Source organism: Oryctolagus cuniculus, chromosome 7, assembly GCF_964237555.1.
Source record: "Oryctolagus cuniculus chromosome 7, mOryCun1.1, whole genome shotgun sequence".
NCBI lineage: Eukaryota > Metazoa > Chordata > Mammalia > Lagomorpha > Leporidae > Oryctolagus > Oryctolagus cuniculus.
In genome coordinates this window covers 148,800,652-148,813,129 of record NC_091438.1, presented here as the reverse complement: position 1 = coordinate 148,813,129, position 12,478 = coordinate 148,800,652, and the positions used below count along the sequence as shown (strand labels likewise).

General features: G+C 50.3%; 2 protein-coding genes across 3 annotated transcripts in view; both read left to right on the top strand.

The window, feature by feature from the left end:
- LOC103350299 (chymotrypsin-like elastase family member 3B) overlaps nt 1–2,926 on the top strand; it is a 25,687-nt gene extending 22,761 nt beyond the window's left edge. Inside the window, exons 8-9 of the mRNA XM_070076804.1 lie at nt 2,240–2,352; nt 2,728–2,926. Coding sequence (XP_069932905.1) covers nt 2,240–2,352; nt 2,728–2,926 — 312 coding nt within the window. The remainder of the gene's footprint in view (nt 1–2,239; nt 2,353–2,727) is intronic.
- LOC100348662 (mitochondrial import inner membrane translocase subunit Tim8 A) lies at nt 2,216–12,478 on the top strand. Of its 2 annotated transcripts, none has more exons than XM_051856716.2 (3): nt 2,216–2,352; nt 10,741–10,804; nt 11,615–12,478. In XM_051856716.2, exon 3 carries the CDS (start codon nt 11,657–11,659, stop codon nt 12,029–12,031), a length of 375 nt encoding a protein of 124 aa, XP_051712676.2. In that variant the 5' UTR covers nt 2,216–2,352; nt 10,741–10,804; nt 11,615–11,656; the 3' UTR covers nt 12,032–12,478. The 2 variants fall into 2 exon arrangements, with proteins under 2 accessions (XP_051712676.2, XP_051712677.2); XM_051856717.2 differs by lacking the exon at nt 2,216–2,352 and adding an exon at nt 4,793–4,964.

Here is a 12,478-nt window from a genome sequence, read left to right as displayed (position 1 = left end):
GGGTGAACCAACGGAAAAAAGGAAGACGTTTCTCTCTCTCTCTCTCTGTCTAACTCTGCCTGTCAAAAAAATTTTAAGAAAAACAGATCATCTTGGGCGTCTTCAGGGACCACCATGAATTTTTGGAGTTTTCTCCTGATGTCTGGAGTGCACTGGTTCAGCAATATCTCCTTTAAGATTGCCTGTCCCTCTGTGGAATCCGGGTCTAATGGGGTGTATCTCGTGAAATACCTAGTTGAAAAATCACATTATAATTAATACCGCCCACTAGAGGCCAACTTTCTCCATCCTCTGCCTTGCGTCCAGGCCAGGCAGCGGTGCAGAACAAGACCCTGTGTTTTCTCTTTAAGCTCTGGGAGCCGAAGGAGCCCAGTGGAGGCAGAGAGTCTGAGTTCCGGCAGTTCAGCTCAGCACTGGCTGAGAGCCCCGCCCGGACGACTGCAGTCAAGCCACTCTGTGTGTTGGTCACTGGCCCGGTAATAATGCGCAGGATGGAGCACAGCGCGGCGCTTCAGCACGTGCGTACGGTGTGTGATGACCAGGCCAGGGCGCGTGGCATATCTGTTACCTCAAATATCTCCCTTTGTTGGGAACATTAAAATTAAAATTTAAAAGTGTTACCTATTTTGAAATACACTCAGGTCTTGTGGCCCAGCCCTTCCTCTGTGATGAAAGCTCTGGTCTCTTCTCTTCTCTCTCCCCAGCCTCTCGGGACCACGGCATCCCGAGGCTGCTTGGGGGCTGTTGCTTCTTCTTCGTTGCCTTACACAGTGGCTCTTCTTCTCAGCATTCTCTTGGTCCACTTTCCCTGCGCTGTTGCTTGTTAAGGCACAGGCCTTTGTGACTTAAAACTTGGCCAATGAACTGCTCATAAACAATCTTGGTTGTCCTGTATATCGTAGCCCGCCGAAGAAATGTCACACTGATGAAGTCTTTTAAAAAATTATTCATTCATTCATTTGAAAGGCAAACAAAGAGATGCAGAGAAGGACACAAGATTTTATTATTCATTTAAGAGGTAGAGTGAGACAGTGAGAGCGAGAGACAGAGAGAGAAGTCTTCCATCCACTGGTTCACTCCCCAAATGGCCGCAATGACCGGAGCTGTGCCGATCCGATGCCAGGAGCCTGGAGAGCTGGATCGGAAGAGTAGCAGCCGGGACACGAACCAGTGTCCATATGGGATGCCGGGCCACAGGCAGACTCTTAGCCTACAGCACCACAGCGCCGGCACTACACAGATTCTATTTTTCATCTGTTGGTTCACTCCCCCAACTGACCACAATGTCCTGGAGGCTGGATCCAAACCATTGTGTGCCTCTCTGATGATCTCGATAACAAGCCTGCTGGACCGAGTGAAATCTTAGTGGTCAACTACAGCCGGCCTCCTGAGTTGAAGTCCCAGCCCTGCTATTGCCAGATACCGCGACCATGGGCAATTTGAACTTCAGGCATCAACAAACGAGGAACGGGTGAGTAATAGTCCTTAACTCATAGGGTGGCTGAGCATTAAGTCAGATACTACTGCATGCAAAGCTTCAGCACCAGGCCTACAGCAGACCCTCTAAGTGTCGTCTTCATGCATAAACAACGCAAAAGAAAGCATGCCTATCGATCTACCAGAATCACGCCTCTGCCTTGGTGGGTCAGTAAGGGAATCCTTCCTGAGATCAGCGATGTTTCTCCAGCACTGGGGGACATCTGAGAATAACCGAGGGAGCACCCTGTTCTCCCGAGGCTCGCGCACCAGAAGGGAGCAGAGGAGCAGGTGCGGTGACAGCAGGATGGCCCAGGGCAGCGGCAACACTTGAGGGCTGCGAGCCACCCACAGGTCTGGGCGAGAGGGGCAAGCAGGAGACACAAGGCCCGTGGTGGGGAGGGAGTCTCGGAGGCACGGGGAGGCCCAGGAAGCTGCAGCAGGGACACCGCGGTGTAGACAGAGTAAAGGAGCCTACAGCTCCCTGACCCAGGCTGGCAGGGTGACCTCGCGCAGGCCCTCGTGGAGAAGCTTCCGTGTTCGCGAAACAGGGAGACCCAAGAAATCCTAGCGGAAGCGCTCTGCTCACTGCAGCTCGCGTCATCACCGCCAGAGAAACCACTGGAAAGCCGCGTGCAGAGCACAGCCCTGAGCTGGCGGGCACGCAGGACTGCGCGTGTGCAAGGCGTGGGCGGGGCCGGAGGCAAACAGGCTCCGCCCCGGACCGCCCACGCCTCTGCTCCCGCCCCTCCCACTCCCTCAGGGGCCCAACCGGGCGTCCCTGCGCGCTGACGTCAGGTGCGTGCCCCTGTGGACCGCCGTGGGAGTCCGCGCGGTGATGGCGCGCGCTTGCCCGGTCCCGGTGGGAGAGCTGAGGTGAGTGAGGCGCCCGGGACGGTGCGTTCCCGCCTCTCTCAGCCCCCGGGAACGGCCCGTTCTGGTGTCGGGGCAGCCTCGGCGCGTGGGGTTAGTGGCGCCCCGGGCCGGGTTCTGTGAGGGGCCGCGGGAAGGGGGTCGCGGCGGGGAGAGCAGGGGTCGCGCGGCCCGGGGCGGGTCTGAGCCGACCTCTGCCGCCCTCCCGGTGCCCCCGAGCCGCCGTCGCCCTCTCCCCCGCCGTCGCGCCCTCCCTTGCGGGCCGGTCCCGGAGCGCCGCGCGGAGCCGTCCTGGGGCCGCCTGCGGGGTCCTCTGACCGGGGCGGGGGGGGGGGGGGGGGCGTTTCTTGTTCGTTTGTTTTTTTCCTCCCCTTGAAGTCCGGGGGAACGCGGTGTGGACGATGACGTCATCGCCGTCGGAGGGGCGAGCGCTTTCACTCCTCCAAGCCGGGGCCCCGCGGAGGGCGGCGGCGCGCGGGGCCTCGGGCGGTCCCGGGTGGGTGCCCCCGGCCGCCCTGCCACGCTCCCGCGCGGAGGTGCTGGTGAGCTCCTGCCGCCGCCCGAAAGGGAGGTTTAAGGTCTCGGGAGCACCTGCCCCGCCGCGCGGACCGCGCTGTGCTGGAGCGGGCCAGGCCCCGGGGGATCCTTTGCCCCAGGCTCTGTGACCCCCCACCGCCCCCCATGACGGACTTCCTGGGGGCGGAGGACCCGCCCACCTGGACAGAGTGTGGTTCGTTGGGTTGTTGTTTTTTATTTTTTGTGGCAAAGGTGTGTTGAGAAGACAGTCGTCTATTTTACAGTCTGTTTTTGCTTGCCGGACACTTCCGTTTTGTCTATGAAAACGAATTTTGGATTTTTAACAACAACAACAACAAAAACCCAGTGTTTCCCGACTTTGTGGTTGACAGCGTTGTTCCCTGAGAATGTTAAGTTCGTCCTAAATTTTATCTTTCCTTGACCCCAGAGCACAGTAGCACCGGAAAAGGTTCACTTTCTATAGCAAAAGCGATCCAGTGTGTAGTGCACTGCTTTGAGGGTACTTCCTGTTCTACAAGTGCTTTCCCATTGTCTCATGTGTTGAGAGGGCGGATTGCTTGTTAAGGACCCCCTAAAGGGAATGGTAGGGGGCTGGCGTGGTCGGGCAGCAGGGTAAGCCGCCCCTCATAGGCACTCGTTTGAGTCCTGGCTGCTTGCTCCAATCCAGCTCCCTGCTAGTGCACTTGGAAGGTAGCAGAAGACGATCAGATCAGGTACCTGGGCCCCTGCCACGCGGGAGCAAGAACTGGGTTGCATTCCTGCTTTGGCCCTAGCTCTGCACTGGCCATTGGCAGCCGGGGAGTGAACCAGCAGTGGGAGCTCTCTCTGTCTGTCTCCTTCTGCCTCTCAAATAAATAAATAATTTGAAAAACCCATAGACTCTGGAAGGAGACTGGGCTCAAATCTTGGCTCTGCCACTTATTCGCCATGGGTAGTCTGGATGTTGTCACTATGGTTTACCTCTTGTAAGATTAAGGTAGTAATAGTGCTCACCTCAGTGTTGTTACAAGGCGAAATCAGTTAATACTCTTAGATGGCTTCAAATTTTATTTTGTAGCCAAAAATAATAATTATAATTAAAAATGACAGTGGGGTGTAGAGGAAGATAACTTATACCTGCTGGTTCACTCCCCAAATGCCCACAGCAACCCACACATGAACATGTTAAAAACCATTGTTTCCCGGCGCCATGGCTAATTAGGCTAATCCGCCACCTTGTGGCGCTGGCACACTGGGTTCTAGTCCCTGTTGGGGCGCCGGATTCTGTCCCGGTTGCCCCTCTTCCAGGCCAGCTCTCTGCTGTGGCCAGGGAGTGCAGTGGAGGATGGCCCAAGTGCTTGCGCCCTGCACCCCATGGGAGACCAGGAGAAACACCTGGCTCCTGGCTTCGGATCAGCGCGATGCACCAGCCGCGGCGGCCATTGGAGGGTAAATCAATGGCAAAAGGAAGACCTTTCTCTCTGTCTCTCTCTCACTGTCCACTCTGCCTGTCAAAAAAAACAAACAAACAAAAAAAAAACCATTGTTTCCCAGACCAATCTCATGAATCTGTAAATTAAGTCTTTCACTTCTTTTTATTTTTTTGAATGATGTTTATTTTCATCTACTTGACAAGCAGAGCAATAGAGAGAGAGCTTCCATTGCTGGCTGACTCCCCAGCTGGCTTCAACAACCAAGGCTGGACTGGGCCAAAGCCAGGAGTCCTGAACTCCATCAGAGTGTCCCACATGGTGGGCAGGGGCCTAAGCCCTTGAGCCATTGTCCGCTGCCGCTGGAGCACTAGCAGGAAGTTGGATTGGAAGCAGAGTAGCAGGGCTACCAGCCAGCACTCGCATACAGGATGCTGGAGCCCCAGGTGGCAGCTGGACCTGCTACAAGGCCTGCCTCTGGGATGGTCATATGAAAATGAATCTGAAATATCTTTGTCTTTTAAAGGGGCAGGGCAGGGGTATCTGTGGCACAGCAAGCTGAACTGCCTGTGATGCTGACATCCCACATCTGAGCGCCAGTTCCAGCCCCCACTGTTCTGATCTAGCTCCCTGCGAACATGCCTGGGAAAGCAGCAGAATATGGTCCAGGTAGTTGGACCCCTCCCACCCATGTGGGAGACCCAGGTGAAGTTCCAGACTGCTGGTTCTGGCCCGGCCCAGCCCTGGCCTTTGCAGCCATTTGGGGCTGAACCAGCAGTGGATGATCTCTCCTCCCTCTCCCCTCCCCAGCCTGTCTCTCCCTTCTCTGTAACTCTCCACTTCAAATAAGTAAATAAATCTTTTTTTAATAAAAGGAATTAGGGTTTCTTGCCTATTGTGAGCAATTACCTCAAGTCTATGCATTTTATCAGGACCTACTGTAGTTATTAAAGTGCCATTGCTCATTTAGTAATTAAATAATCTTAAAGGCTAGTGTAGTGGCTGAATAATACATTCTAACTTAAATAATAATGTATTGGCTGGCACCGTGGCTCACTAGGCTAATCCTCCGCCTTGCGGCGCCAGCACACCAGGTTCTAGTCCTGGTCGGGGTGCTGGATTCTGTCCTGGTTGCCCCTCTTCCAGGCCAGCTCTCTGCTGAAGCCCGGGAGTGCAGTGGAGGATGGCCCAAGTGCTTGGGCCCTGTACCCCATGGGAGACCAGGAGAAGCACCTGGCTCCTGCCTTCGGATCAGCGCGATGCACCGGCCGCGGCGGCCATTGGAGGGTGAACCAACGGCAAAAGGAAGACCTGCTTCTCTCTCTCACTGTCCACTCTGCCTGTCAAAAAAAAAAAAAAAAAAGTATTGTCAGCTAATTGCCATGAGGAGGTCTGGGCCAGCCTGAAGGAAAGCCAGGAGCACCATCCTGGTTTCCCACATAGGTGGCAGGGGCTCAAGTACCTGGGCCATCTTCTGAACATAAGATGAGGCTAATTCATATTTGTTATGAAAACTTAATGAAATGCAGAGTTGTCATTTAGGGGGTCAGGTATAAAATTTTCTGCTTTCTTTACTAAAATAAACTGTTATCTCCAGTCTCAAGACGAAAGTGTCGCTCACCTAAAGTCCTTTTTAGCTGCCATCCTGAAAACATCATTGCTATGTATCAAGGACAAGATGGAATTTATTTCTCCAAACGTGTTTCCTTTTTCCCAAGTTCTTTGATGTAGAAGTTCAGTGGCTGTGTCCTGTGCAGTACATCATCCCGAGATGCTTCCAGCCCTTCTGCGTCAGCGCACCTGTAGAAAAGTATTTATGTCACCTGGGACAAGGGACAGATGGCTGCTGGTTATAGAGCTGCTGCAGCCCCCAGCTGCGAGAAGAGCTGGGGAGCAATGTGCCGGGCACACCTGTGTCCATTCTCTTAAGTGGCGCTCTGAAGCCATCTGCTGCTGGATGCAAAGCCACAGTCATCACTAAAATGTGTGTGTGTGTATTTAAGAAAGAGATACATGGAGATAGACATGTCTCACCTGCTGGTTTACTTTCCAGAAGCCTGCACCAGCTGAAGGTGGGCCAGGCTGAATCCAGAGCAGGAACCTAATCCAGGTCTCACATAGGGTGCTAGGGACTCAGCCACTGAAGCCATCCCCAGTGCATGTGAGCAGGACACTGAAATTAGGAGTGGAGCTGGACTTGAACCCAGGCACTCTGATAACAGGATTTGAGCAACCGAAGTGATGTCTTAACTGGGGGGTCTAAATGCTTCTTGCCTTATTTTTAAGTTTTGCTTTATTACATTTGGAAGCAGGGATGAGGTGAGGCTGGGAAACAGAGACATAGACAAAAATCTCCCATCTTCTGTTTCGCTTCCCAAATGCATGCTTCAGCCAGGGCTTGACCAGGTTGAAGGCAGGAACGTGGGAGTGACTTTGGTTCTTCCGTGTGGATGGGAGAGACCCAGGTCACGTGCTGTCTCCCAAGGTGCACGTTAGCAGAAGCTGGATTTGGAAGCAGAGCTGAGTCTGAAATTCAGGCAGTTCATTATTGGGTGCAGAATCGTGGGTGTTCCAAGTGGCTTCCTAACTGCTGCACCAAAGTGACTGTATGTGTTTTTTAGTTGACACACAGTACATAGTGATGGAGTACACTGGAGTGTGGCATTTCAGTACATGTGTGTAGCATGTGATGTTCAGATCAGGGTATATGGCATATCTGTTACCTCAAATATTTCCTTTTTTGGCGGGGGGGGGACATTAAAAATTCTGTTCGCTATTTTGGAATACTCAGTTAAATACTGTCAGCCATAGTTATCCTACTGTGCTGTAGAACACTAGCAGTGACTCTTCTCATAGAGCTGAACCCCCGAACCATTCTGTCTGCTTCCTCCGTCATCCTTTCAGTTGAGGGATTATCATTCCCGGAAAGAGATGCGCTGAGAACAGTTTTGAACAAGGAACCGATGAACCCAGAGGGAGAGGTGGGATGAAGGAAGTGCTGAGAAGTGTTAAGGAGCGTGGAAGGGGGTAAATTTAGTAGGAGAAAACATAAGCAAAATTCCGGGTACAGACTATTTGCATTGTTGGCTGGTAGTTTAGGAATATTTGTAATACTGGGTTTGTTTTTCAGTCTATTTAAGAGGATATAGAGTGGGAATTAAATGAAGTTTCTTAAAGAATTATTAGCTCTGGTTTGAGAGAGTCATAATACAGTCTTTTTTAGCTACTAATATTTGTTTCACAAGCTGATGTGAGATGAGCTCAATTTTAGATCTCTTCTAAAATTGGAATTAGGAGACAGCACTGTGGCGTAGCGGGTAAAGCTGCTGCCTGTAGTGCCGGCATCCCATATGGGCACCAGTTGGAGTACTGGCTGCTTCTCTTCTGATCCAGCTCTCTGCTATATCTTGAGAAAGCAGTAGAAGATGGCCCAAGGCCTTGGGCCCCTGCACCCAGTGGGAGGCCTGGAAGAAGCTCCTGGCTCCTGGCTTTGGGTCGGCCCAGCTCTGGCCTTTGAGCCATGTGGGGAGTGAACTAGCAGATGGAAGACTTTCTCTCTGCCTCTGCCTCTGCCTCTTTCTAACTCTGTCTTTCAAATAAATAAATAAATCTTTAAAATAAAATAAAATTGGAATTAAATATGGAATTAAACCACTCATAAGTAATTTCCCTGAAAACCATGTTTTTATTGTAGGTTTAAGATTGACAATAGGCCGGCACTGCGGCTCAATAGGCTAATCCTCCACCTGCGGCGCCAGCATTCTGGGTTCTAGTCCCCATCGGGGCACCCGATTCTGTCCCAGTTGCTCCTCTTCCAGTCCAGCTCTCTGCTGTGGCCAGGGAGTGCAGTGGAGGATGGCCCAAGTGCTTGGGCCCTGCACCCGCATGGGAGACCAGGAGAAGTACCTGGCTCCTGGCTTCGGATCAGTGCGGTTCGCCAGCCGCAGCGGCCGTTGGGGGGTGAACCAATGGTAAAAAGGAAGACCTTTCTCTCTGTCTCTCTCTCTTTCACTGTCCACTCTGCCTGTCAAAAAGAAAATCTAAAAAAAAAAAAAAAGATTGACAATAAATTTTTAAAAATTTGTTTTTTTTAAAGGTTTATATATTTATTTGAAAGGCAGAGATACAGAGGGAAAAGAAGAGAGAGAGATATGTGACATCCACTGATTCACTCCCCAAATGGCTGCAACAGCCAGGACTGGGGCGAGCCAGGAGCCAGGAACTTCTTCTGGGTCTCTCACATGAGTGTAAGGCCTCAAGTACTTGGTTCATCTTCTGCTGCTTTCCCATGCACTTTAGGGAGGTGGATTGGAAGTGGAGCACCTGTGTCTTGCAGTAACGCCTGTGCCCCAAATGGCTACTTAACCCCTATGCCACAACACTGGCCCCAGCAATAAATTGTAATTAAAATATTTACATTAAAAAATATAAATTTTAACTTATCAGATAACTTGTAAAAATAATTCCTATGACTGTGAGTTCAGTGCTGAGTTTTAAATCACCGTATGATCTCATTTGTTTCAGAAAGTATAAGTACAAGTGTTTCTAAAATATAGACTAAATGCTTGAATTACTTTAGGTCATTTTATTTCGTTGCTTTGCTTACCATAGCACAAAGGAAATGTTAGAGCATTATAATAACTGATAAACCAGTCCAGGTGGTACAAGAGATAATTTTAGTTTTTAGAATAATGCCTATGTTTCAGAATCCCTGAAAGATGTTTCCATGGGGTTCGGTGTCACATAAATTATATCCCCATCTTAGAAATTCATGATGTGTATAAGTTTATTCAAAGATCAGAGAAATTAGGTCATTATAAAACAAGTTGGTATTTTCTTTAACTTGTTTGGTGGAGTTCTCCCCTACCCATGAAATACCCTTTAAGTTTTTGCAAAATGGACTGAAAGACACTGGTGTTTGCTGACCTAGTAATCTCTGTTTGGCTCATGGGCTGTTGGTGTGGCCAAATCATGTTTGCTGTGGTAAGAAATGGGAAAGATTCCCTTAGATTCCTGAGGCAGGTGAATGGCGGAGACTTCAGCAGAGGTGCCGATTTGATTCATTCCTGCTGAAGACCTGTGGCACAGCTGCCCTAGTTTGCACTTTCCTGGGGTGGGGCTGATCATGATGTATACAAAAGACATCTTTGGGGTATCCACGGGCCAGTAGTTCCATCTCCATTTAAAATTGGGCAAGGTTTTGGAAGGGGCAAGCAGGCCAGCATGAGGACTGAAGAAGTGACTGTCCCTGGCTGCAGGGGAAGCCTCTGAGATGGAGTCACTCTGGGAATTCCTAGGAACTCTGTACCAGGAGCAGGGGACAGGGACCAAGTGTTTATTACTAATACAGCAAATTACCAAAAATTGACTTGCCTTTTATTCACATTGTTTATACTTTTTTAAGAAAAATTATTCATTTTTATTTGAAAGGCAGAGTTAGAGGGAGAGGCAGAGAGATCTTCTATCCCCTGGTTCACTCCCCCAAACAACTGCAACAGCCAGGGCTGGGCCAGTCCAAAGCCAGAAAAGCCAGGCGCTTCATCCAGACCTCGCACATGGGTGCAGGGGCCCAAGCACTCTGGCCATTTTCTGCTGCTTTCGCATGCGTATTAGCAGGGAGCTGGATTGGTAGTGGAGCAGCTGGGACTCAAACCAGCTGCCATATGGGATGCCAACACTGCAGGCAGCAGCTTAACCCACTGCACCACAGCACTGGCCCCCTGCTTAGTACTCTTTAGAAGGATTGATTTATTTATTTGAAAAACAGAGCAAAATACAGAGAAGAGAGAAAAGAGCTAGAGTTAGGGAGAAAGACACCTTCTGATTCATTCCCCAAATGCCAGCAACAGCCAGGGCTGAGCCAGGCTGAAGCCAGGAGCCAGGAACTCCATCCGGGTCTCTCATATGGATGGCAGGAATCCACATATTTGAGCCTTTGCCTCTCAGAGTCTGCATTAGCAGGAAGCTGGAGTCAGGAGCTGAAGCCAGAGCCAGGGACTCCAATATGGGACTTGGTGGTGAGGGTTCATGTACTGGATTAGAAAAACAGTTGCTAGGAAGCGCATTAGAGGAACACTTAGTAAAATCTGAAGGTGGAATGTATAATAAATAATAGCACTGGACTGACTTTAAACTTTTGGATTTGGCATTCAGTGCAGCAATTAAATGGCTGCTAGGGATGCCCGTGCCCCGTGTCTGAGGGCCTGGTTTGAGGCCCAGCTCATCCATTTCTGACTAGGTTTCCAGCTAATGGACAGTCAGCATACACCTGTGGTGATGTGACGTGCCCTTTGTTAACTCGTCTGGAATGTGGAGAGCGGATTGTTAGCCAGTGGCAGCTTGTAATCATCTGTGGTGTATTTACACCACAAGAACTGGTGTGTGAGACAAATCAAGAGTTCTTTTTGTCTTGTGTGTTTTATTTTATCTTGCTTTTTTTCCCCAGCACACCACGGGAGCTGAATGATGCCAGATGTTGACCTTTTGAACCTGTTTGCTCTTCCATGAAGGTATCATAATGCATGTAGAGTGCTAAGTGTATCCTAGGTGCTGTGCATGAACTCATTTACTGATTCCAACCTTAGTAGATGTTATTAGCAGCCCCATTTTTCAGATCAGACACTAAAAGGCACAGGTGAAGTCACTTGCCTGTCGTACAAGTTTCAGCATCTAACAGGTGCACCCCTAAACCCTCCAGCCTTCTGGGGTCACTGTTTAAGTCTTCATCCTGTATACTGTGAGATGTTCCAGATTTCCTGATGTTTCTTAAAAAAAAAAAAAACTTATTTGAAAAGATACGGGGGGGTGGGGATGAAGAGAAAGAGTTACCTTCCATCCGCTAGGTCACTCTTCAAATGGCCGCAACAGATGGGACTGTGCCAGGCTGAAGCCTGGTGCTTTTTCCAGGTCTCCCACATGGGTACAAAGGCGCAAGCACCTGGGCCATCTTTACTGCTTTCCCAGACACATTAGCAGATAGCTGGATCAGAAGTGGAGCAGCTGGGGCTCAAACCAACACCTGTATGGGATGCTGGCCTCACAGGCAGTAGCTTTGCCCACTACACCACAACATTGGCCTCTTCCTCTGTTATTTCTAAGCCCTGAGGACTGCTGTGTCCTCTGGCCACTCCTCACTCTGAATCCCTGCTTCTGGGCTAGTTCTCGGCCCATCTTGTTCCTCCTCCAGTGATTTCCCTTTCTCAGCATAGTTGTGTCCCTACTGTGGCCACTCGTTACTCGTCCATGCGCCAAAACATCACAGAAATGCAAATATTCTGACAGTTTGTGGGTTTCTCTTTTTTCTCTTTTTTTGCTGTTAGACACAGTCATTGTATATACAATGAGTCTTCCTCAAGAAGTTCATGGGACATGGTTCTGGTTCTGTCGCTGAGACATGTGAAGGTCGGAGACTTGGCGTGGAGGCTGGCTCAGTGCTGGTGGACGCTGGGATGGATTCGTCCTCGTCCACGGCGGGCTTGGGCGCGGTGGACCCGCAGTTGCAGCACTTCATCCAGGTGGAGACCCAGAAGCAGCGCTTCCAGCAGCTGGTGCACCAGATGACCGAGCTCTGTTGGGAGAAGTGTGTGGACAAGCCTGGGCCGAGGTTGGACAGTCGGGCTGAGGCCTGTTTTGTGAACTGCGTCGAGCGCTTCATTGATACAAGCCAGTTTATCTTGAATCGACTGGAGCAGACTCAGAAATCCAAGCCAGTCTTCTCCGAAAGCCTTTCTGACTGACCACAGCATTATGTCTTTGGAAAAGGAAGGTATTGAGGACATGGAGAGTGATTGGTGGGATGGTGGCAGAAACACCCAGGGGAGATGGTTTTCCTGTTTTGTCACACTTGCAACAAAGTCCTGTGATCGAAAATGAACAATCATTTTGTGTGCGGGGTCTGTGGGTCATGTGGATCTAGTTGCTGGGTATTTGTGTGCCAGGTGTGTAGGTCGTGTGTGGATTTGGTTGCTGGGTATTTGTGTGCTGGGTCTGTAGGTCGTGTGGATCTGGTTGTGTTTGACTCTAGTTGGGTGAACATAATGCACGGGTGTGTGGGAGGCTCAGTTAGATGTGTGTCTGTATTGGGACTATGCTTTTCTCAGTGCCCCCTTTAAGTACTCCTTATAATTTGACAATGGAACTGCTTTCTATAATTTGATAGTAAAGTGAAATCTCGTTTGTGTGGA

Coding starts and splice junctions, on each gene's coding strand:
- LOC100348662 (XM_051856716.2), top strand. CDS start 11,657: ATGGGACATGGTTCTGGTTCTGTCGCTGAGACATGTGAAGGTCGGAGA.